This window comes from Hydra viridissima, unplaced genomic scaffold (assembly GCF_058129835.1).
Source record: "Hydra viridissima isolate aposymbiotic clone 2 unplaced genomic scaffold, HvirCarnegie_v1 scaffold_5, whole genome shotgun sequence".
NCBI classification, from domain to species: domain Eukaryota; kingdom Metazoa; phylum Cnidaria; class Hydrozoa; order Anthoathecata; family Hydridae; genus Hydra; species Hydra viridissima.
Genome location: NW_028324304.1, coordinates 8,798,857 through 8,820,497, shown reverse-complemented (window position 1 = coordinate 8,820,497; position 21,641 = coordinate 8,798,857). Strand labels below are relative to the sequence as shown.

The following is a 21,641-nucleotide window of genomic DNA, read 5'->3' as shown; positions in this document are numbered from 1 at the left end:
GCATATATTTACAATTAATTGCTTCATACAAAAATATTTTAGAAAGATTTTTTTTTTATCTTGTTTTTTCTGAATGAAAACTTAACGAAAAAATTATCAGTTCCTGTAACATATTTAAAGAAAATAAAAAAAGGTTTTGAATATCGAAAAAAAAGGTCTGATCCTATTTCCTTTCAGAAATTATTATAGTTTTTCTGACTTCCTTCGGTGACCTAAGTGAGCTTACGATGTGCTGCTCATAGGGTTATCTAAATACTATATGATAAAAATTTTCTATATTAAACAACTTTTCCTGTTCAGACTTTTAAATTTCCGATTCGTTAAGGAAAATGATTGAAAAAAGAGATGTTTATTAGATGAAGCTTATAATAATAAAAACTAGACAAAACTTTTCCAGTCAAGTTTGTAACAAAAGCCACAAAAAACGCTGAAATCCCAAAAACATAACCGGGGCGTTATATTTTTTTCGCTTAATTTGACTTAAGCTAAAATTCTATACGCTGTAACTTTACAAAGCAAGGCTTAACATGTGAATTTATTTTCATTTTTTCAGTATCGTCGAAAGTTGAACGAGAAATTTTAGTTTGTTTAATTTTCTTATCTAAGGAGTCAATTACGGGATTTTCAGATTGAGATGAAACAGCTTTTTTCTTCGTCAAATGTTTTGACTTACTCTGAAACTCCATGTGTTGCTTATGTTTGTTCTTCTTACTGACATTAAAAGATAAGTTTGAAAAGTCCAATTCTTTACAAACAATGTTTTTTTTGTGAGATAAAGTAAGTATAGGTTTGTTACCAAATTTTCCACTGAAACTGGAAGAATTTCTTTTAAAAGACCTTTTAGTTTGAATTTCTTTCGAACAGGATTTACTGGAATCGCTGACCGGACTCACCGATTCGGATTGAGATAATAAAGAGTCGGTATTTTTTTTTATCGTTGATTTTTTTGACTTTTGTAACTCCATACACTGTTTACGTTTATTTTCTACACGAATTTTGCTGATATTAGTAGAAGACAAGTTTCTTGAGTCAAATTCTTTACAAGCGACGCTCTTTTTATGGGAGGAATTAAGTGTAGATTTTATACCAACTTTTCCTTTTATACTGGAAGGAAGTGTTTTAAGAGACATTTTAATTCGCTGAATTTCTTTGTCTGAGTCCCAACAAGAATCGCTAGAGTCACTGATGGGACTCACTGAGTCGGATTGAGATAACGAACGGTCAATAGATTTTCTCTTCGTCGAAGGTCTTTTCACATGATTCTGTTCGAATAACCTCCTGCTATTCTTTATACTAGATATTTTACTAAGATGGTCTTTTTCGTCAGAATTGCTACTTGAGTTACTGGAGTCACTTAAAGAACTCACTGCTTCCCATCGGTAGGAAACGGGGTTATTGGTATTTTCCTTTTTCAACATATTTCGCTTTCTTTTATTATTTCTTTTTTTAAGAGACGTATCTGGTGTTGAATTTATTTCTGTTTTTCTATGTGTTACTCTGACATTAAAACTTGCAGAAGTTAAACTTGAAGAGCCTAGTTCTTTACATATTGTATTTTTTTCGTTAGATGTATCAGGTATAGAGTTTATCTTCTTATTTTTTCCACTAAGCTTGCGGAGATAATTTTCTTTGTTTGAGTCCCAAGAGTATTCTCTTTTGGAATATAAGCTCGATTGAAACGAAGCAGAGTCAATAGTTTTTTGTTTTTCTAACTCACTTGAATTAGGTATGATACAAGAAGCAGATTTGCCATGAGAAAGAACGTGGTCACCCGTGACAGCATTTTTGGCTGAACCTTTGACTTTTTTATATTTATATAGACGTCCTAAGGATCTTCTAACGTACTTTTTGACTTTTACGGTATCGAGATAATCTAACGAACTGTCTGTCAAATCGGTGATTTCTGGTGATGAAACATCTAACCTTTCATTAAATTCATCTTCATCACAGCATTTTAAAGAGACACTAAAGAATTGGGGATGGTCTGTAACTGCTACTCCAGAAAAAGCTGGTCTCTGAGTTTTATCAAACTTAGATAACCAGACGCGAGTGTTGTTTGAAAAGTCATCTAAAGAAAAGTATTAAAACCAATTAAATAACTCAAACTAGAGCTAAGCAGAAAGTCAGCTTAGAATAATACTTGTATTATCTATATCCGCAAAATTTAATACACTGAGTATAGCATTTTATTATCCGATGAGAAAACCTTATCCGGTGCATCACAAATTAGTAGCACTAAATATTAATTCGATCACCCGTGCCATGTGATTAACAAAATATTTTAATAGTAAATCATTAACAAAATATTTCTATCAGAGTTGATAGTAAAATGATAAGCAAAAACATGACTAATGAAAAAATTATAAATACTTTTATTACCTAATTGTAGCATATCTGCTATCAGAATTTTAAGCTGAAGAAAAGTCTTTGAAGCATCAATGTTATTTTTATTTAATGGGACAGGAAAATGGAAAGTGACCCAATTTGAGTGAGACCTATAGAATGAAAAGATATTAAGTAAAACAACATTTAACTGATTTAAAGCTACAAAATTATTTAAAATTACCATATAAATACTTATTGATTCAGAGGTTAAGAATTTTTTTATAAAGAATAATAATCTTTTGTTTTGATAATGACTCCCTAATGTTGAGGAAAAGATTTAAGATCCATTTCATGAAGAAACAGCTTTATTATAAAAATATTTGAAACTAATGAGTAAAAAAAAACTATTGCTAAAGATTTGAAACAATATATTATAGGTGAACAACGTTATTAAAATTTATTTATTCATTTTAAAATCAAACTTACCTCATGTAGTTAAAAACAATACTTATACGCTGCTGCACAATCCAATGTAACATTTCCCAATCAAAGAAACTGGTTGTACAAAATTTGTGATCAAGTCTTTCAACAACTAAGTCAAATAACTCTTGAAACTTTTCTATAATAAAATATAATGGTTACAAATTTGACGTTAAATATAAATTTAATTTTTTGTATACAAATTATAGAATTGAAGTTTTGCATCTATGAATGATACATCTATGAATGATACATCTATGAATGATAGGTATACACGAATAATAAAAGCAAGCTTGTAAGAGTGTAATCACACTTTCAAAGAAAACTAAATAAAATTATAAAAAAAAATTAAAAAAAAGATTAGTAATTTAGGTCAGAAACTTAGTAATGTCTCTTATAAATGATTTGCCCCATAAAGACCTTTTTTTAAATAGATTTTTCCTAGTTTACAACATTAAAGAGATATAGAAAGTGTGAACTTTACTAGAAAATAAATCAAAGGTAAAAAATATCAATTATATTTCATCTTCATATTTATAGTGATTATGCAAAGATAATAACAACCATGCAAACATTATTACTTGTAACACATAAAAAAATACAACTATTATAAAGGATTCCAAAAAACAATCTTTTTTCAATCTTTACAAACTACTTTTGAAAAATCACCTTTTTCTTTATAATATATCATGAGTTCTTTGATGAAATCATTTGTGACATCAACAAGAGAGAACATTTTTAGTATATCCCATAGCTCATCACTTCTAATATCTTTTAAGACAGTTCCTAAATACCTAGAGCAAACTAAATCTACCAGATTTTTGGTAAACTGATAAGCACATTAAAATATTTACAATATAAATTAAATAACATTGCTGCATATCAATTTTAGTTTCTTACACAAATAAATTACTATAAGTATTTTATTTGTGAAACATTTGAAAAAGGATCTTTGAACTTTTAAAATATAAAATAAGAATTGCATAAAACCAGTACCAGCCTACCAATAAGAAATTGGATTATTTGGATTGTTATTGAGGTGTTTTTGAAGAATGGGAACCGCATTATCTTTATTCAACTCAATATACTTAGGAAGTATTTGATCCCAGATTCCTAAACGTTCTTCAACTAAAGATAAGTGTGACAATGCTCTCTGGCGGTGAAATTGAGATGAGTTGGATTCATCAGGCTCTGTAAAGGAAATAGCAACATATAATTGTATATATTTCAAATAGCATGAAGTAAAATTGTACATATTTCTAAACCACCTAATGTTATTTATTATTTAAACATGATTTATCATTTAAGCAAAAGTTATTGAATAAATGAGAGATAAATCACAGTATAGACCTTTTCATAAATAAACGTCCGCATTTCAAATCAAGGCTTAGGTTGTACCGTTAGTAAACAAACAAAATATTTCATTGCTTAGGCTTATCTGATTCTTTTAATCTTGAGCTTTATTTGTTATTTTAACAAGATAATGTTATTATCTTCAAACACAAATGAAGTTTCTTCACAGGAAATAGGTTTGCTATTTTATTTTAAGTGTTTATTAATTACTTTTCTATTATTTTATTACTTGAATATCAAAGTAAAATATATTAAATATTTTATCAAAAATTTACCTTAACTGAAGTTTACTTTTATCCACAAAATTTATTAAATTTGTGTAGTGTAGTTGACTTATTTTGATGTTTTTTGTTTTTGTTTAGATCCAGCATTAATTGTTTTAAAAGAAGATGATATAGACGATCCGACTGTCAAAGTCGATTTAGAAAAATTACAAACGTATACAAACAACCATTTAAAAAGGTGGCTTCTTTACCATGGCAATTCTCTTAAAGGTGTAGTAACTTTACGAGACTCTCAAGTTAAAGTTTTACAGTATTTTCACAACAGAACGAATTCAATTATTTGTGATCCAACTCTTGAGAAAAAATGTTTATCAAAAAAGTCATGTTTGATGGGTAAAAATATAAAAATACCAAGTGTAAAAACATTTCCTATGTTGCCTGAAAATTTAAAATGTGAGCTGTTAAGTTTGAATTCCAAAATTGGATGGAGCAAGTGTCTAGAGGGACTTCCTGCGTTTTTAGCTGAGAAAATTGATGCATATGCTTTAAATGTAAATAGTAATTTTTTTCCTAAATCTACAAAAGTTAAAAAACATTTGTCTAGAGGAGAAATGTCTCTTGAAGAGTAATACATTGATCTATCCTCAATTTACTCAAAACAAAGTATTGAAGTATTTTGTGTAAAAGGAGTATGTGCAGCTAGCATGAAAAAAATTGACAGATGGATTTTTATTGCTATTAAAAAATTAGATGGATCAGTAATGTATGCATTTTGTGAATGCCCAGCAGGAAAAACTGGAACTTGTTCACATGCATTTGCAATGATGAAACTTGTTGCAAAATGGGCAGTTAAAAAACTGAAAACTGTTCCAAATATTAAAGCCTGTACTTCAAGAACTTGTACTTGGTCAATACCACAAAGTCGTAAAAAATTTGATAAAACACCAATAAGTGACTTACAAATTAAATCACCACAAATTAAAAAAAAGAATTTCTCGACAAGAAAAGTATCTTCATTCGCCACAATTAAATCATCATTGTATGATACTAGAACTGATTGAAACAGAAAAAGTGATAATGAAAATAAAATAAATGAGCTTTACAAGAATCTTTTAAACAGTGATGTTAAAGTGCATATGTTGAATGTGTTAAATCAATCAAATGAAGGAACAGTCAAAACAAGTCTAGGAAGTGTCCCATTTGGGTCTGTATTAAGCTATCAATGTGCTGTAGTTCCACCTAGTTACATTGTTTACTGCAACTTACCTGCATCTTTAAAAAATTTAGACAGTGTTCAATACATTGAATACCCTACATTCCCTTTTAATGAAACTGATGATTTTATAACTTGTTATGTTGAAAAAATATTTTATAATAAAAAAATAAACATTTTAGAAAAAATGAAGTTAGTAAAGGAAATAGTAGTTCAAATTGAAAAAGAAACAAGGGAACAGGATGGAACTTCAAAATGGTTTGATTACAGAAGGAATCGATTCACTGCATCTTTATGTAATAAGTTAGAGAATAAATCTCCAAAAGGATTCAAAAATTTTGAAACACAAACTTGTCCATGGTGAAAACAAAACTAAGCTAAACAATATTATTTCATATAAACTTTCCTATGGTAAATATTATGAAAACTTTATGAAATCCTCTGGCTATAAACTAGATGTTGAACCATGTGGTTTTGTACTTGATGAAAAAAATTTTGTTTTGGGTGCATCGCCTGATAGGAAAGTAAGGTGTGATAATGATTGTGGAATAATAGAAATTAAGTGCAGCGAAGAATACAGTAACCTGGACCCAAAAGATATATGTTTTGTAGCAAAAAAATCCATCTATAATATTTGATAAATCTAGTAATAAAATTTTAATAAACAAAAACCATAGTTATTATGATCAAATCCAAATGCAACTTGGATTAACAACACAAACATGGTGTGATTTTGTGTTTTACACTTCAAAATGATTGGTTATTGATCGTATTACATATGACAAATTATATTGGGAGACTCTAAGGAAAAGAGTATTAGACTTTTACTTCACCTATATGTTGGACGAAATAATTGAAAAAATAAACAACAATTTTTAATTTGAAGACAAATATTTTATTGAAATTTGCAGAATCTATTTTATAGTTTATGCATTTATAAATTTATGTCAAAAAATTGTAGTTATTTATGATATATATAAATGTTAAATTCAATGTTAAATTTTAATTACTGTCTCAACACATTTTTATCCATTAGTTTCTATGCGTTTTTTATAGTAGGCTCATGAAAGTTAGTTAAAATTCCACACACTGTAACTATTTGATTGAGAGAACCAATCATGTTTAGAGGAATAACTCTATCGATTATATGAAAACATTTTAGTCTTTGAATCATTCTCTCAACATGAATGTGCTCACTTGCAATTTGCTGACTTTGTATCACCTCTGTTTCAGTGAATTGTTTGCAATTTCGAAGAAATGGTGGAATGATTAATTTAACTCCAAGTGGACTTAAATAATCTTGTATAGTAAAACCTCTATCTGCCATAACTTCTTCACCGTGATTCCATAAATTTGGATTTAAAAGTCCACTCTTAATGGTTATTTCTTTATCTGATATACTCCCAGGGTAAGCAGCAGATATAAAAGTAAAACCACCTCCTGGGGCAATGCCAACTAAAATCTTTACAGTTGTGTGACTTTTATAGTCAGAATAGAGCAATTTATGTACAGTCAATGACTGAGGCACAGCTACTTTTATTTCAAGACAATCAATGATGCATTTAAGATTGGGAAATTTATCCTTCATTGACTGAGGCATATTTTGTTTTATTTGAGTTAACGAAAGCCATATGCTAAGGCTACCCAGCTTTATGTACATAAAGTTCAACCATGTCATAACAGTGTTACTTACAGTTCCTTCACTTATTGAAAAAAGAAATGCTAAATGTCTAATATCATAATTTTTTCTTAATCGCACTAATGTTAATAAATATGCTTCTAAAGGTAACATAATTTGATTTCTCCCCCTATTTTCATTTTCTTTTGAATGCTTACTATTAAATAAGATAAAGTTTTCTCCATTTTCTCCAGGGTCAAGATATATTAAAACTGCATCAAATGTTTTTCGATTCGGAAATCCTGTGTAATGTTTTAATTCTTTATCACATGAGAGAACATGCTCAACAAATTTATTTCCTTCATTACTGTTTCTTTTCTTTTCTTATTTTCATTTTGCAACTGCTTCATGTTTAATTTTCTATAAAGGAGTGAATCTCTATTTGAGCTACTGCTTGTTTTGTTAAGAACATCATTGTCAGGTAAAACTGTACTTTTTTGGGGAGATTGTCTATAACCTAGTGATTTTTTTTCTTTTTCACTAGCTTTGAAATTATTCCAGCTATGAAGTGATGGTTTAGCACCTTTTCTTAAAGTGCATCTAGTACCTCCAGCAGCTTTTAAAATGTCCTGCGCTTTAAAATGAGAGTAGCATAAATATGATGAGCTAGTAACATTAAAACTATCTAAACCATTTTTACGCTTTATCAAGTTGCACCAAAGAGAAATTTCATTTTTATCTTTCGGAAAATGAAAGAATTTAATGCCAGAAGCCTTTCGTTCTCCAAATTCGATAATATAGCTTCGATTAAAGCAATTATAGGCAGCACATTGTTTGCCAGATGATTTTCTTATAGGTTTTTTATTAGAAGACATATATTTTATTAGAATACAGTAACCTGGACCCAAAAGATATATGTTTTGTAGCAAAAAAATCCATCTATAATATTTGATAAATCTAGTAATAAAATTTTAATAAACAAAAACCATAGTTATTATGATCAAATCCAAATGCAACTTGGATTAACAACACAAACATGGTGTGATTTTGTGTTTTACACTTCAAAATGATTGGTTATTGATCGTATTACATATGACAAATTATATTGGGAGACTCTAAGGAAAAGAGTATTAGACTTTTACTTCACCTATATGTTGGACGAAATAATTGAAAAAATAAACAACAATTTTTAATTTGAAGACAAATATTTTATTGAAATTTGCAGAATCTATTTTATAGTTTATGCATTTATAAATTTATGTCAAAAAATTGTAGTTATTTATGATATATATAAATGTTAAATTCAATGTTAAATTTTAATTACTGTCTCAACACATTTTTATCCATTAGTTTCTATGCGTTTTTTATAGTAGGCTCATGAAAGTTAGTTAAAATTCCACACACTGTAACTATTTGATTGAGAGAACCAATCATGTTTAGAGGAATAACTCTATCGATTATATGAAAACATTTTAGTCTTTGAATCATTCTCTCAACATGAATGTGCTCACTTGCAATTTGCTGACTTTGTATCACCTCTGTTTCAGTGAATTGTTTGCAATTTCGAAGAAATGGTGGAATGATTAATTTAACTCCAAGTGGACTTAAATAATCTTGTATAGTAAAACCTCTATCTGCCATAACTTCTTCACCGTGATTCCATAAATTTGGATTTAAAAGTCCACTCTTAATGGTTATTTCTTTATCTGATATACTCCCAGGGTAAGCAGCAGATATAAAAGTAAAACCACCTCCTGGGGCAATGCCAACTAAAATCTTTACAGTTGTGTGACTTTTATAGTCAGAATAGAGCAATTTATGTACAGTCAATGACTGAGGCACAGCTACTTTTATTTCAAGACAATCAATGATGCATTTAAGATTGGGAAATTTATCCTTCATTGACTGAGGCATATTTTGTTTTATTTGAGTTAACGAAAGCCATATGCTAAGGCTACCCAGCTTTATGTACATAAAGTTCAACCATGTCATAACAGTGTTACTTACAGTTCCTTCACTTATTGAAAAAAGAAATGCTAAATGTCTAATATCATAATTTTTTCTTAATCGCACTAATGTTAATAAATATGCTTCTAAAGGTAACATAATTTGATTTCTCCCCCTATTTTCATTTTCTTTTGAATGCTTACTATTAAATAAGATAAAGTTTTCTCCATTTTCTCCAGGGTCAAGATATATTAAAACTGCATCAAATGTTTTTCGATTCGGAAATCCTGTGTAATGTTTTAATTCTTTATCACATGAGAGAACATGCTCAACAAATTTATTTCCTTCATTACTGTTTCTTTTCTTTTCTTATTTTCATTTTGCAACTGCTTCATGTTTAATTTTCTATAAAGGAGTGAATCTCTATTTGAGCTACTGCTTGTTTTGTTAAGAACATCATTGTCAGGTAAAACTGTACTTTTTTGGGGAGATTGTCTATAACCTAGTGATTTTTTTTCTTTTTCACTAGCTTTGAAATTATTCCAGCTATGAAGTGATGGTTTAGCACCTTTTCTTAAAGTGCATCTAGTACCTCCAGCAGCTTTTAAAATGTCCTGCGCTTTAAAATGAGAGTAGCATAAATATGATGAGCTAGTAACATTAAAACTATCTAAACCATTTTTACGCTTTATCAAGTTGCACCAAAGAGAAATTTCATTTTTATCTTTCGGAAAATGAAAGAATTTAATGCCAGAAGCCTTTCGTTCTCCAAATTCGATAATATAGCTTCGATTAAAGCAATTATAGGCAGCACATTGTTTGCCAGATGATTTTCTTATAGGTTTTTTATTAGAAGACATTTGGTTTGTTTACAAACGGTACAACCTAAGCCTCGTTTTGGAATTATGCGGACGTTTATTTATGAAAAGGTCTATAGCCAATTTTATTTAAATGCATGTTTTGTAACAAATTTTATGACAAAAAATTATCTTTCTCATCACCATGTACCCATTCTCATGGCTTATGCTGCAAAAAATCTTCTCATAGGCCAAACATCTTGATAAACCTTGCTGTTAATACCCTCATAAAATTATGAAAACACTTTGTTGTGAGAGCAAATAGTGTGATTTGGTTAAGATCCCTCATACCTTTTTAGTACAATAACCACTGTTCTACTCTACTGTAGAACAGTACTTTGATGATTGATAAAATATCATCAAAGTACATAAATCTTATCAAGATTTCTGACAAGTATCATAGTTACTGAATATTGTAAGATCATAATTCTTCTGGTAATTGATACTGACATTAAAAATGATTTTAATATAATATATAGCCACAAACATCCACCAAGCACACTAAAAGGGTTCAGGACACAAAAAAAAAAACATTTATTCAGAGCTCTTTGCAAGAAAAATATAGACAGTTCAAAAAGCTGTCTCTTAGTTGATATTTTTGACAACTGAGCATTTGAAAACTATATAACATTCTTTAATTGCAAAGTTACTGCTGTTATGCTATTATCCTTTATAGAAGTTGGAAATAAAACTTGATTTACTTAAGGACAAGATTCAGAAATGACTAGAATTTCTATACTGATTACTTGAATAGTCCCCCAAAATAGATCCACATCATGCTTTCATCAAGCTGTTTTAGGTACCAACTTTCTAAGTCCAGATATCCACAAACCACTAAAAAAAAATTGTTTCGAGCCATTTTTTTCTGTTCTTTTTTTGGCAAATTGAAGTGAAGTGTTTTTCCCTACAGGGAACTTGATTAGCTGTGCCCAGTCTCTTCTGTGTTAATGTGCCTTAACTATCTTAATTTTGTAAAACTACCTTGGAGGTCCATCATAAATGATTCCATTTTAAAGTCTTTAATAATCTCCTAGTTATAGTTGTCATAGATGTATAGAATGACCAATAGGTTGAGATGAATACTTGTTCTCATTAAGAAGCAGCATGGCATGAACTATCTATGAACAAGCGCATTCATTATTAAATGAGCCATTTCTAACAAATTTAAAAGACTGGTTACACTATTCCAGAAACACAGCTAATATTGCAGACTGAAAAAGTTTGAAAAAGTTTATTTAATGCTTTCTCTAATTTTTGATTTGCACATTTTAAACGAATAGCAACTGTAATTTCATATTTAACTATAACAAAAAATAAAAGATAATTGTATCAACTTAATAAGTTATAAATTAACTTTTTAAATTTACTTTATGTACTTATCCTTATTCACTTTTGTACTTATCCTATCTTTTTTACTTCACAATTTTTATAATTTGTTAACAAATGCTAATGTTTCAGAAAAAAAATCAGTACAAAAAGAAAAGCCTGTAAGAAAAAGGAGAAAAATAAGTCTTGCATATGAAAATACACTGTTTTGATATTGTAACGAACTTAAAGAAAATATCATTCATTTCTTGCAATGAAACAATATTTATTATTGTTAAGAAATATTTAAAATGGTAGTAAAACTAAGAACAATAAAAAACTGAATAAGAATTCAAAAAGTTGGGCTTTAGTTATTAGCTTAAATTGCAAAAAAATTTGATTTTGAAAAAAAAAAGAAACAAATTACCTAGATCACTTTCTTCCTCATCCCATTCATTTTTTATCAGTGTATTGGTTTTTTTGCTGTAGCAATTAGCAAGTTTCCACATGCAGTATTCTAACTGACCATACATTATGTTGATATAAGGATTCTCTCTGTATGTTTTCAAACAAATGTATTCAGTTAAAGATTGGTAAGCCTCAAAAATACTTGATTGCTTTTCCAAATAACTCATAGCTATGTTAAGAGCAAGTTCTGGCCTAAATTGCTCCCAAACATAATACTTTATTAGAGCTTGATAATTAGAAAGATGCTCTTTCCCAGTACTTGTGGATTGCAGCAGCAAGCTCCCAACCTTTTAAGAAAAATATATATATTCTTTTTTTACAGGATACAGTAAAATAGACTGGTATCAAACTGGAAAAACTTTAGTTAAATTTTCTGCCAGGTAGCAAACATATAATACTTCATTTTTTGGCTAGGGTAAGCTGAGCATCATAATAATTTCTCAAACTTTATATCCCTTTACACTTAGATCAAATATGATATGCATGCTTACATATCATATTTGATCTAAGTGTAAAGGGATATAAAGTTTTTCAATTTCTGATCCAGTAAAAATTCAATTGACAAATCTTGTTGATAACTATTTCAAATATGTAGAAACTAGAACTTACTAGAACTGGAATTTCACTTAAACTAGACTTCAAACATTTTTAATACAAATTTAAAAGAGCAACATATTAAATAGCTAGTATTTGCTTCTGAAAAAAAAAATTATTTTCTTTTTATTTCTGGTTATTATGTTAAATATTGACTTTCCCAGTATTTTGTGTTTATTAATTTATTTACATTAAAAAATTAACCACCTATTTAGGAGCCAAGATGAAAATACCATAATTTATTCATATATTATGTAACAAAGTACAAGCAAACTTTTCTTAGTTTACAAAAAAACAAGACAAAAAAACAAGAAATTAAATTTTTGATAATCTTGATTGTTTTACTTATTGGTAAAAGCTCTCCTAATCATTTTGTATTATTTGATATAAGTGCCAGTAAAAAGCTCTCCTAATCATTTCATATTATTTGATATAATAAGTGCCAGTTAAAAGGTCTTGTAATCCACACTTTACTGATGAATAGCAAATCATATTCAAAACACATGGAAGTTGTTTACCTAATTGGCTTCACTTATGTAAATTATTAAATCAGCCTGTAAATTCTCTTTAACAACACAACTTAAACATGCTTAAAATACTTTACATAATTAAACTTCTAAGAAATCTTACCTTAAATAATGTTTCAGTAAAATATTTTCCACAAAAGCATATTGGTAATATGGTTAGTGAGCATTTTTGAAGATTGTGTGACAAAATGCTTTCTTTAATCAACTCAGATACAAACAAATAATGCTCTTGCATAGGTAGACTTCCACTATATCCAATATCTAATAAGAAAATAATAAAAAACAAAAAATAAAAGTAAAGACATTTTAAAAAATCTTTGTATAAATTTGTAAATAAGATAAATATTAATGTAAAAATGAGTGACAATATTATCCATGAGAAATAACTTTACCAATTATCATGAGAAATAACTTTACCAATTATCATATAGTTACAGAATTTATGATGTGTCATCAAACAATGACACATTTATCATAAATTTTGTAACTATATTCAGGCCCTGTCAGAAGATTATTATAAAGTAATATCTGAATTTGCAAATATGAAAAGGAGCAAGGCTTTAGTGAAACTACTTAATGCATGTCATGTAATTTTTTTGACATGTGTTTTGTCTTTACTAATATTTTGGGATCTCAAGATTGCTACTTGTCCTGGGCATCAGATTTTTTCTGAAAGACCCTGACTATATATATATTGTAAATATAAGTTTACTATAATTCCAGCAAAGTTCTTTATCTATCTGTTGAAACATTGGCAGTTCATAAACAAATAGGTTACTATGGCAACCACTTTTGTAGTTTCGAAACAAATCCAATCGTAAGGTATTACGCACTGAGACATGTCGTACTGCAGATTTTAAAGAGACTTCATGGTTCAAACTACTTTTAAAATCAGGGACAGTTTCCTGGGAAACTCTGACTCTTTTTTGTGAAGTACCAGGTTCTACAGATTGGGTACCACTGTGATGTAAAAACAATCGCTTACAATTTTGCTTTTGCTTTGCATCAAAAGTACATGTTAAATGACAACCAATTCTTCTCCCAAATTCAGGACAATCAGATAAGTTTACTGTCCTTTTGAGATACTGTTTTAATGTTAGGATATCAAAAATTTCAAAAAATTTTGATTGTGGTAAATTTTGTGTGCCTGTGTCATCATTAACATTATTGATTTTCATTTCTTTTGTGGACTTTTGAATGTTGATAGTATCTTGATTAACCAATATTTCTGTAAGCTTTTCAAACTTCCCCATTTTAACAAGTAAAAATTAAATCTATATTTCTATTCTTTTGAAAACTGAAACTATCAAATGACATAAAACATTACATAAATATTTATAAATAAATCATACATATATTTACTACATAAATTTAAATATAAGTATAAAATGATATGCAGAATATATAAATTTAAACTCACTTATATGGTTTTTCTTTAAGCATATATAAAGATATAAGAGAAAATGCTTCGCTAAATCTCAATTTAGACTTAGGTATCTTAAATAAACTTAAATAATTTCTGTTCTTTTTATGTTTACATTCAGCAATCTAAAAACAGGCAGTATTAACTAAAAACAATCACTAAATGTAATGTGAACTCCCAGCTCATCAAATGGTACTAAGAATGGCATGATAAAAAAAAAAAAAAAAAAAGACTCAGAGAGAACAAAAATTCTCTTTCAAATGCAATTTAATGTTATTGAAAATTGCCATCTGAACCAAATGCTATTGAAATTTCCCATATGAACCAAATGCTATTTAAGTTTGCCACTTGAACCAAGTGCTATTTAAATTTGCCATCTGAACCAAATGAGCAGATGAAAATATTTACAAGAAGTAAATTTTAAGGACCTGCAGGTTCAAGTTTGAAATTTGAAAAACTTTATGAAACATGAACCAATTGATTATCAAATTTGTCAAGTTTGGCTATTATTTGAACTTGCAAAACTTGAAGAAAAATTTTGATTTCGAAAAATTTATTAAATTTGATTCTCAAATTAATGACATTGTTTGATATTTGTCTTAATTAAGTTTATATATAGTTTTTTGAGATTATAAATTTTGTCAATTTCATTATATTTTCTAGTTAAAAAAAAATATCTTTTCAACCTTAAATTTTTACATTTTAATTGAATTTACAACTATAATTTTTTTTCAAAGGGAAGGGGGGAGGCAGTTGAAGTGGTTTGCCTCAGGCATCAAAGTAAAAAGGACATCACATTTCGAAAAAAAAGTGATCAACAATAAATCAGCAACACTGTGATAGTAAATAATTGAAATAAATTAAAAACTAAGTCGCCTATATATCAGTGAAGTTTTAAATTTAGCTAGAATTTTTTAATCCTCTCTTAATCAGCTTACAGTTAGAACTTGCAAGCCTTACAGGATTTTCTTTTCAAATTTGAAACAAAAATGCACTTTTTTATTTAAACAATTTGTTTAGTGGGAATTTTCTGATAAATCATAAATTTACATTTTTTCTATTAGGTGAATAGCTCGGTAAGCGAAAGATACTATGACCCACGATGAGGAAATTAAAATATGTTTTAATTATGCGAACTTTGTTGTTACGTCATGCTAATATTAATTAACGATGCGTGAATTTTTGGACAATCAAGGCGCAAACAAGAAACTAATAACAACAACATATTTACCTAAAATATGGGTGGTGGTTAAATGAACGTTAAATTGGGTTTATATAAATGAAACAACAAAACGCGTAAACAACTATATTAAAAAATTATTTTTTTAAATAAAAATAAATTTTAATAAAATAAAAATATTATTAATAAAAATTATTGATAAATTAGTAGAAAATCATTTAACAATTTTTTTTCCCTTTACACTGTGTTTCATCTATTAAGACTCATCATATATACTTTTTTTTAAAATTTACACATTTAGAACAGTTTTGCTAAGTTACATTGTCACTTCTTTACTAATTCTTCGTTCCTTTTTTACAGAGTAAACCCAGTTTTTTTTGGTATTTTTCAGCTATTTTCATCGGTTACCATAGCAACAAGCTACCATCTTACGTTATTATTTTTTATAATCAGTATAATATTAAGTGTTTGAATTAAGAAAAAAAAAGTTAACATGTGTTGTTTTAAAATTTGTTGGTTATTTGCCCAGTTGAAATATGACATTAGAAAAGTATCCTTTAAAATAAGGAACGAATTTTTAAGCAAAATTCTTGCCTTAAAACAAGGAAATTAATAGGTAATAATTTTCTTAATATAATCAAGCTGGATTACCCGGCGCTTCGCTCGGGTTTCTCAGGGTTAGGGTTAGGAGGGGCCGCTGGTGGCCCAAACCTGGTCAAAACCACCGCTCAGGCCTACTTAGTGCCTGTGCCAAGTTTGGTATTGGTTGGTCCAGAGGTGTTGACACCTATAGCTAACATCAAACATACAATTATTAATTTTTTATACTTTTACTAGAGAAAATAAGAATGTCTGACTCTTACCTCTAATAAAGAAATAAAATATTAAATGCCTGTAAGAATAATAGAGAGTATTTCTTTATTTTAAGACAGCGGATTGAGTAAAACTTCCTTACTTTATTATATAACTACTATTGTACGTTTACTTAATGTACTAATATATATTTTAATTCTCGTATAAAGTACAAGTGCAAACGCAATCAAAATATAGATATATACATCAAGAAAATGCATGTATTAACTATCAATAAAATATAAACCACCACAACAAAAGATGCATAATATAAAGAGTGATCAGTTAAAACTTGAAAAATGGAACTTTATATTTTTTTAGTTGTTATCCTAAAAGAAAGAAAGAAACTAAAATTAAAAAAAAAACACAAATTTTATAAAATGAATGATTATACTTTTTACTAAAAATATTTAACTTTTTTATTTTTTATTACATAACCCAGATAATTTATCAAAATAAAAATAAGTCAAAATCAAATAAAACCCCATAGAAAACAAAAAATGCTATCAAAAAAAAAACTATATTGCATCTTGATTATTTATAAATTTAACTAAATGTTCAGTTGTCTAAAAAAATCATTTGCGATTGAACTATTAATTGTTTCTGGAATGCCACAAACTTTTTCAAGTAACGAAAACACTACTCGCAATTCGTCTGGATACTGCAGATCAAAAAAGTAAAACGTTGTCAAAAACAGTAATACCACCTCTGAAACCAGCATCTTCAACCAATAAAGCATTTAAATCCACTTTTATATACATTGCTAACCCAAGTATAAAAAGTAGAATCAACTGTCATACTCTAGTAAAAAAAATATTGTCATCAAAAATTAATACATCCACTCTTTTGTTGCGTCTAATCTATTTTAATTTCTACATTATGTTTGGGAAACTCCGGGGTAACTTTATGAAGTTCCTGCATTTGAGTCTTTGGTTTTATAGAGACTCATTTTTTTTTAATTCAAAATTTAGTTAAAACAGATTAGACGAGACATAAGAGCGACTGTACAAAGACATAATAAAAATATTTGGTTTAGAAGGATTTTATAAAGCATCAATATAAACCCTAGATTGGATAAATTAGTATTATTAAATTCAGTAATGTCTTTATTCATCCAAATAAAAGCAAAAAATAAATATTAAATTAACTAATTTAAATTTGAACAACTTGCTCTTTCATTCATATAAAAAAATCTTGGATATTGTTTCAAGAAAAGGGTAGATGACTCATCGAGTACATTACCGTTCATAAATATAGGAAGATCTAAATTACTAAGATAACGATTGGCTAAAAAAAACAGAGTTTTATCTGAATTAAAGTTCACCAGCCACTGTGAGCCCCATGCTGTAGCAGAAGTGAGATCCTTTTCAAGCTCAAATGCCCCCTCCAAGCAATCAGAGAGTGTTGGCTTCTTATCATGACAAGAATAAATAGTAGTATCATCAGTAAACAATGCTACCTTAGATATGAGAATGTCTGGAAGATCGTTAATGTAAATTAAAAAGAGTATAGGGCCAAGGATTGAACCTTGAGAAACCCCTGAAGTTACAGAATAAGAAGAAGAGTGCTGTCCATCGAGGACAACTTTTATACTACGATTGGAAAGGAAGGATTCAATAATCTTAAAGATGTTACCAGACACACTGTAAGAAGAAAGCTTATGGAGAAGACCAGCATGCCAAACTTTATCAAATGCTTTAGAAATGTCAAGAGCAACGGCCTTAACCTCTCCACCTTTATCTAATGCCCAATAAAACCTATCGGTTATTACTGTTAGCAAATCAGCTGTAATTGTAACTGAACAAGAAGATCGAAATTCATATTGGTGATCAGAAAGTAAGTTATTAGATTCAAGTCGAGAGATTAAGTGTTTGTTAATTAAAGATTCAAAAACTTTGCTTATGATAGGAAGAAGACTAATGGAAAGTTGTTGGACAAATCAGATCACTCTCCAGAATTTTTGAAAATAGGGATAACAAATGCTGCTTTCAAGCAGGCTGGAAAACAAGACTCTGATAAGCACTTGTTAAATAGTTTTCAAAGTATCAACGACATCTCCGGAGAACACTTCTGCAAGACTATAACAGGTATGTTGTCCGGGCCACAAGCAGTAGAAGAGTCTAAGCAGGAAATCACTTTAGATACAGAAGCTGGAGTGATATGAATGCCAAGCAATGGATCAACCAGTTTTACGGCTATATCAGGTAGAACGTAACTAGTGGAATCAAGTCGATATTGATGAGAAATTCTTAGCAAACAATTCAGCTTTGTCTTTAGGTGAGGTGACAAAATCTGAACCATACAAAAGAGGTGGAACTACAGATTTGCCCTTATTATTGATACTAATAAAGATTCTCCAGAAGTCACAAGAGCCTAATTTTTGTGATGAAATACGAGATTTCATGACCTGAGAATAGCAGGCTTTGGCGTTAGACAAAACCTTTTTACAATGGTTTCTAGCAGTAAAAAACAGACGTCTGTTTTCTGGAGAATTGCTTTGCTGATAGATACGGAAGTAATGATTTCGGTTGGCAATTGTAGCAGCACAATGTGAGGAAAACCAAGGAGAAGAGTGAGGTTTGACTTGGAATTGTTGATTGGGAATAAAAGATTCCATGCCAGCCTGAATCCACGAAGTTATGTAAGAAGCACATTTGTTAACAGGGTGCAATGATAGGGGGATTTAGATGATGAAGAAGAATGAGATAATAGATTTAAAGAGATCAAACAGTGATCAGAAGCACCTAAGGGTGAGTGAGGAGAAACTGAGCACTGACTAGGATCAGAAACATAACATAAGTCAAGTAGAGAAGGAAAATGATTCGGGTTGTCTGGAAAACGAGTTGGAAAGTTGACTATTTGAGTTAGAGATTGAGAAAGGCAAAAATTTTGGGCTTTAATGCCTGCTACATGGATGTACAAATGCACAAATGAAATAGAATAAGTATTATTCATAAATAATGCTTGTTTCATGCTTACAGTAGTAAAAATTTATATCAATTAGAGTAAATTGTTTAGAAATTACCTTATAATCTTTGAAATGTATAATTTCCTTCATAGAAACTTGTGCTGGACATTGGAATTTTTTTGTGTCTTGCACACTAAAATAACTTTTTTGAAAAGAGTGTTCAGTTTTCTAAAATTATTCAAGTAATACTTTAATAAGGTAAATATTTTTTATTAAAACTATAACTTGGAATTCATGTTATAAACAATGGAGTTTACCTTTGCTTTTGTTTTAATCTTGTATGCTTTCTTTCTTGCATTATTGCGATCTGTTCCATGTGAACAATCCAAAACTTTCAGTGCTAAAACTATGAAAGACACGTCTGCATAAAATCCTTCATTTTCCCATAAAACTTTGTGATTTTCACTATGTACATCTAAATGTGACACGGTCTGCTTTACACTGAAAGCGCTTATACAAAAAATGATACAATAAGTTAACCAAACTTTAATGAGAAACATTGGATTTACAGTAAACACTTAATAACTCAAACATTCACTTCGTAAATTCTAGTAAAGTAGAACCATTTTACAAAGAACCATATACAAAGAAATTGAAATAAAGTTTGACAATACAATGACATTTAAATATTAACCATATTTAAATGTCATTGCATTGTTGCTACTATAAGCTACTGCTGTAAATGTTCGATTTAGAGCAGTAGCTTATAGTATAACTTTTACTAACATGTATTGGAATCTTATATTTTGAAGCCACTTTTTTCATTTACATCAAATTTTTTACATCAAAGAAAGTAATTCTGATTTATAGAAAATTTAAAAAAGATGTTCGAAATCTGAGGTTGAAATCTGAAGTCTGCCATGAACTATTTAATTTTAAAAAACAACCTGTTAAATTGGATAAAAAATAAATACAAAAATTTCTTACCTAAGGAGAAGCAAGATTAATAACTGCAAAATAATTGTAACTTAATTGTAATTGTAAGAGACATTATTTTAAAGCTGAGAAAAAGGCATTTAAAGTTTTTAATTCATCACTGCGTTTGATCTTCTTAATGAAATACATTATAAACTTTCAATTTATAATGTATTTCATTTACCTTTCCAACTATTTTCAATTATTTTCAAAAGTTTGTGTTAAAGAATTTTCTGACAACTCAAACATTTGCATCATAAAGTTGATATTAAATAAATCAAAAAAAGGTTCAAACCTGTGTTACCAAATCCCTTGGGTGTAAACCATGCTACAAAGCGAACAGTGTGTTCTAGTTCATGTTGTTTTATGTAACACAAGGCCTCATTTTCATCTTCATAAAAAAATATATGACTATTTCTTTTAGCTATAAAAAAAATCCTGTTATTAATATCTTCTAACTCTCAAAAGGAAAAAAAAAGTCTAACCAAACTTAAGCTATATTTAAATTAGAAATTCATGAAGTCGTTGCTTTGTAAAACATAAAAATGTACAAGTTTTATTTTGTTGATTTAAATGGTTAAATTTAAAAAAACTTATTTTTTAAATTTAAATTTATTTTTTGTTAATCATTTAAATGGTTCAAGAATATGCTTAAATATGCTTATTTTAAAAACAAAATCTGAGCCTGCATATGCTTACAAACGTTATGGTTGTATAAAAATGAACTGTAGTGAATAATACAGTATATATATTTAATATAAAAATAGTATTAAATAATAACAATAAACCATTAAAAATATTGTTAAATAATACCAATAAACAGTATCAAATGACATTATACCAAAAAATATAATTATCAATTTAAATTTATTTATATACCATGGTATATTAGTAAAATATATTGAAATTGATATATTACATTGTACAATAAGTAGTACTATGTGTAATACCATTATATTGTACCATGAAAATACTAATAATAAATGAATTCAAAAATATAATTAAGCAAATATTTAGCAATAAACTAAGTATAAAGATATACAATAGCAAGTTAAACTTCCTTTTTATCTTTTGTAAATAAAAAGGCAAGTAGCAGCAGGATTAATATTTTAAGAACAGATTAGCAATGTGAATAACAAAAAAGTTAATTAACTTTTATTTAATTTTTATTTACTTTCTTCCCTCAGTCAATGTCAATGACGTCTCGCTTTAACATTTTTTAATATTACTTTCCAATCTTATAATTATTTTAACAAAAAAACTTACAAACTTACTTTTACTTTCATGCATTTTTTTAAACTTTTGAAGCACGTGCGAAATAAACGAAAACAACAACATAAGATTAGTTTACACGCAACGTTAATTAATATTAGCATGACGTAACAACAAAGT

At 28.5% G+C, this 21,641-nt stretch overlaps 3 protein-coding genes and 1 pseudogene across 11 annotated transcripts; 1 reads left to right on the top strand and 3 right to left on the bottom strand.

The window, feature by feature from the left end:
* Positions 1–348: 348 nt before the first annotated feature.
* Positions 349–15,417, bottom strand: LOC145188978 (uncharacterized). 4 transcript variants are annotated; one of them, XM_090087527.1, is made up of 8 exons: positions 15,385–15,417; positions 13,015–13,172; positions 11,750–12,077; positions 3,810–3,996; positions 3,475–3,599; positions 2,812–2,944; positions 2,380–2,495; positions 349–2,068 (listed from the first exon to the last, which is right to left on the bottom strand). In XM_090087527.1, the coding sequence occupies exons 2-8, from the start codon at positions 13,144–13,146 to the stop codon at positions 486–488; spliced, it is 2,604 nt and encodes an 867-aa protein (XP_089943653.1). In that variant the 5' UTR covers positions 13,147–13,172; positions 15,385–15,417; the 3' UTR covers positions 349–485. The 4 variants fall into 4 exon arrangements, with proteins under 4 accessions (XP_089943653.1, XP_089943654.1, XP_089943655.1 ...); XM_090087528.1 differs by lacking the exon at positions 15,385–15,417 and adding an exon at positions 14,332–14,783; XM_090087529.1 differs by lacking the exon at positions 15,385–15,417 and adding an exon at positions 13,624–14,216 and having other exon boundaries at positions 3,475–3,609.
* Positions 4,210–6,417, top strand: LOC145202296 (uncharacterized; annotated as a pseudogene). The gene is made up of 2 exons (XR_016452532.1): positions 4,210–4,334; positions 4,521–6,417. The product of XR_016452532.1 is annotated as an uncharacterized LOC145202296 (transcript).
* LOC149888462 (uncharacterized) lies at positions 8,567–10,020 on the bottom strand. The gene is made up of 2 exons (XM_090087544.1): positions 9,597–10,020; positions 8,567–9,528 (listed from the first exon to the last, which is right to left on the bottom strand). The coding sequence occupies exons 1-2, from the start codon at positions 10,018–10,020 to the stop codon at positions 8,567–8,569; spliced, it is 1,386 nt and encodes a 461-aa protein (XP_089943670.1).
* Positions 15,418–16,742: 1,325 nt separating the features above from the next.
* LOC149888461 (uncharacterized) lies at positions 16,743–21,640 on the bottom strand. Of its 5 annotated transcripts, none has more exons than XM_090088646.1 (5): positions 21,524–21,640; positions 20,545–20,673; positions 19,592–19,749; positions 19,392–19,502; positions 16,743–17,167 (listed from the first exon to the last, which is right to left on the bottom strand). In XM_090088646.1, the coding sequence occupies exons 1-5, from the start codon at positions 21,585–21,587 to the stop codon at positions 17,090–17,092; spliced, it is 540 nt and encodes a 179-aa protein (XP_089944772.1). In that variant the 5' UTR covers positions 21,588–21,640; the 3' UTR covers positions 16,743–17,089. The 5 variants fall into 5 exon arrangements, with proteins under 5 accessions (XP_089944772.1, XP_089944773.1, XP_089944774.1 ...); XM_090088647.1 differs by having other exon boundaries at positions 19,592–19,680; XM_090088648.1 differs by lacking the exon at positions 16,743–17,167 and having other exon boundaries at positions 19,392–19,476.
* Position 21,641: the final 1 nt, after the last annotated feature.

Bases quoted from the DNA above. Each gene is read 5' to 3' on its own strand.
- LOC149888462 (XM_090087544.1), bottom strand. From the start codon at position 10,020: ATGTCTTCTAATAAAAAACCTATAAGAAAATCATCTGGCAAACAATGT. The intron at 9,529-9,596 runs GTAGCTCAAATA...AATGAAAATAAG, and splicing joins TGTTCTTAACAAAACAAGCA to AAAAGAAAAGAAACAGTAAT.
- LOC145188978 (XM_090087526.1), bottom strand. From the start codon at position 14,164: ATGGGGAAGTTTGAAAAGCTTACAGAAATATTGGTTAATCAAGATACT. The intron at 13,173-13,623 runs GTAAACTTATAT...TTTTCTTATTAG, and splicing joins AGAACTTTGCTGGAATTATA to ATATTGGATATAGTGGAAGT. The intron at 2,069-2,379 runs GTAATAAAAGTA...ACTTTTCTTTAG, and splicing joins AGCAGATATGCTACAATTAG to ATGACTTTTCAAACAACACT.
- LOC149888461 (XM_090088646.1), bottom strand. From the start codon at position 21,587: ATGTTGTTGTTTTCGTTTATTTCGCACGTGCTTCAAAAGTTTAAAAAA. The intron at 19,750-20,544 runs GTTTGAACCTTT...TGTCACATTTAG, and splicing joins CAAGGGATTTGGTAACACAG to ATGTACATAGTGAAAATCAC. The intron at 17,168-19,391 runs GTAATTTCTAAA...TTTTTTTACTAG, and splicing joins TACATTTCAAAGATTATAAG to AGTATGACAGTTGATTCTAC.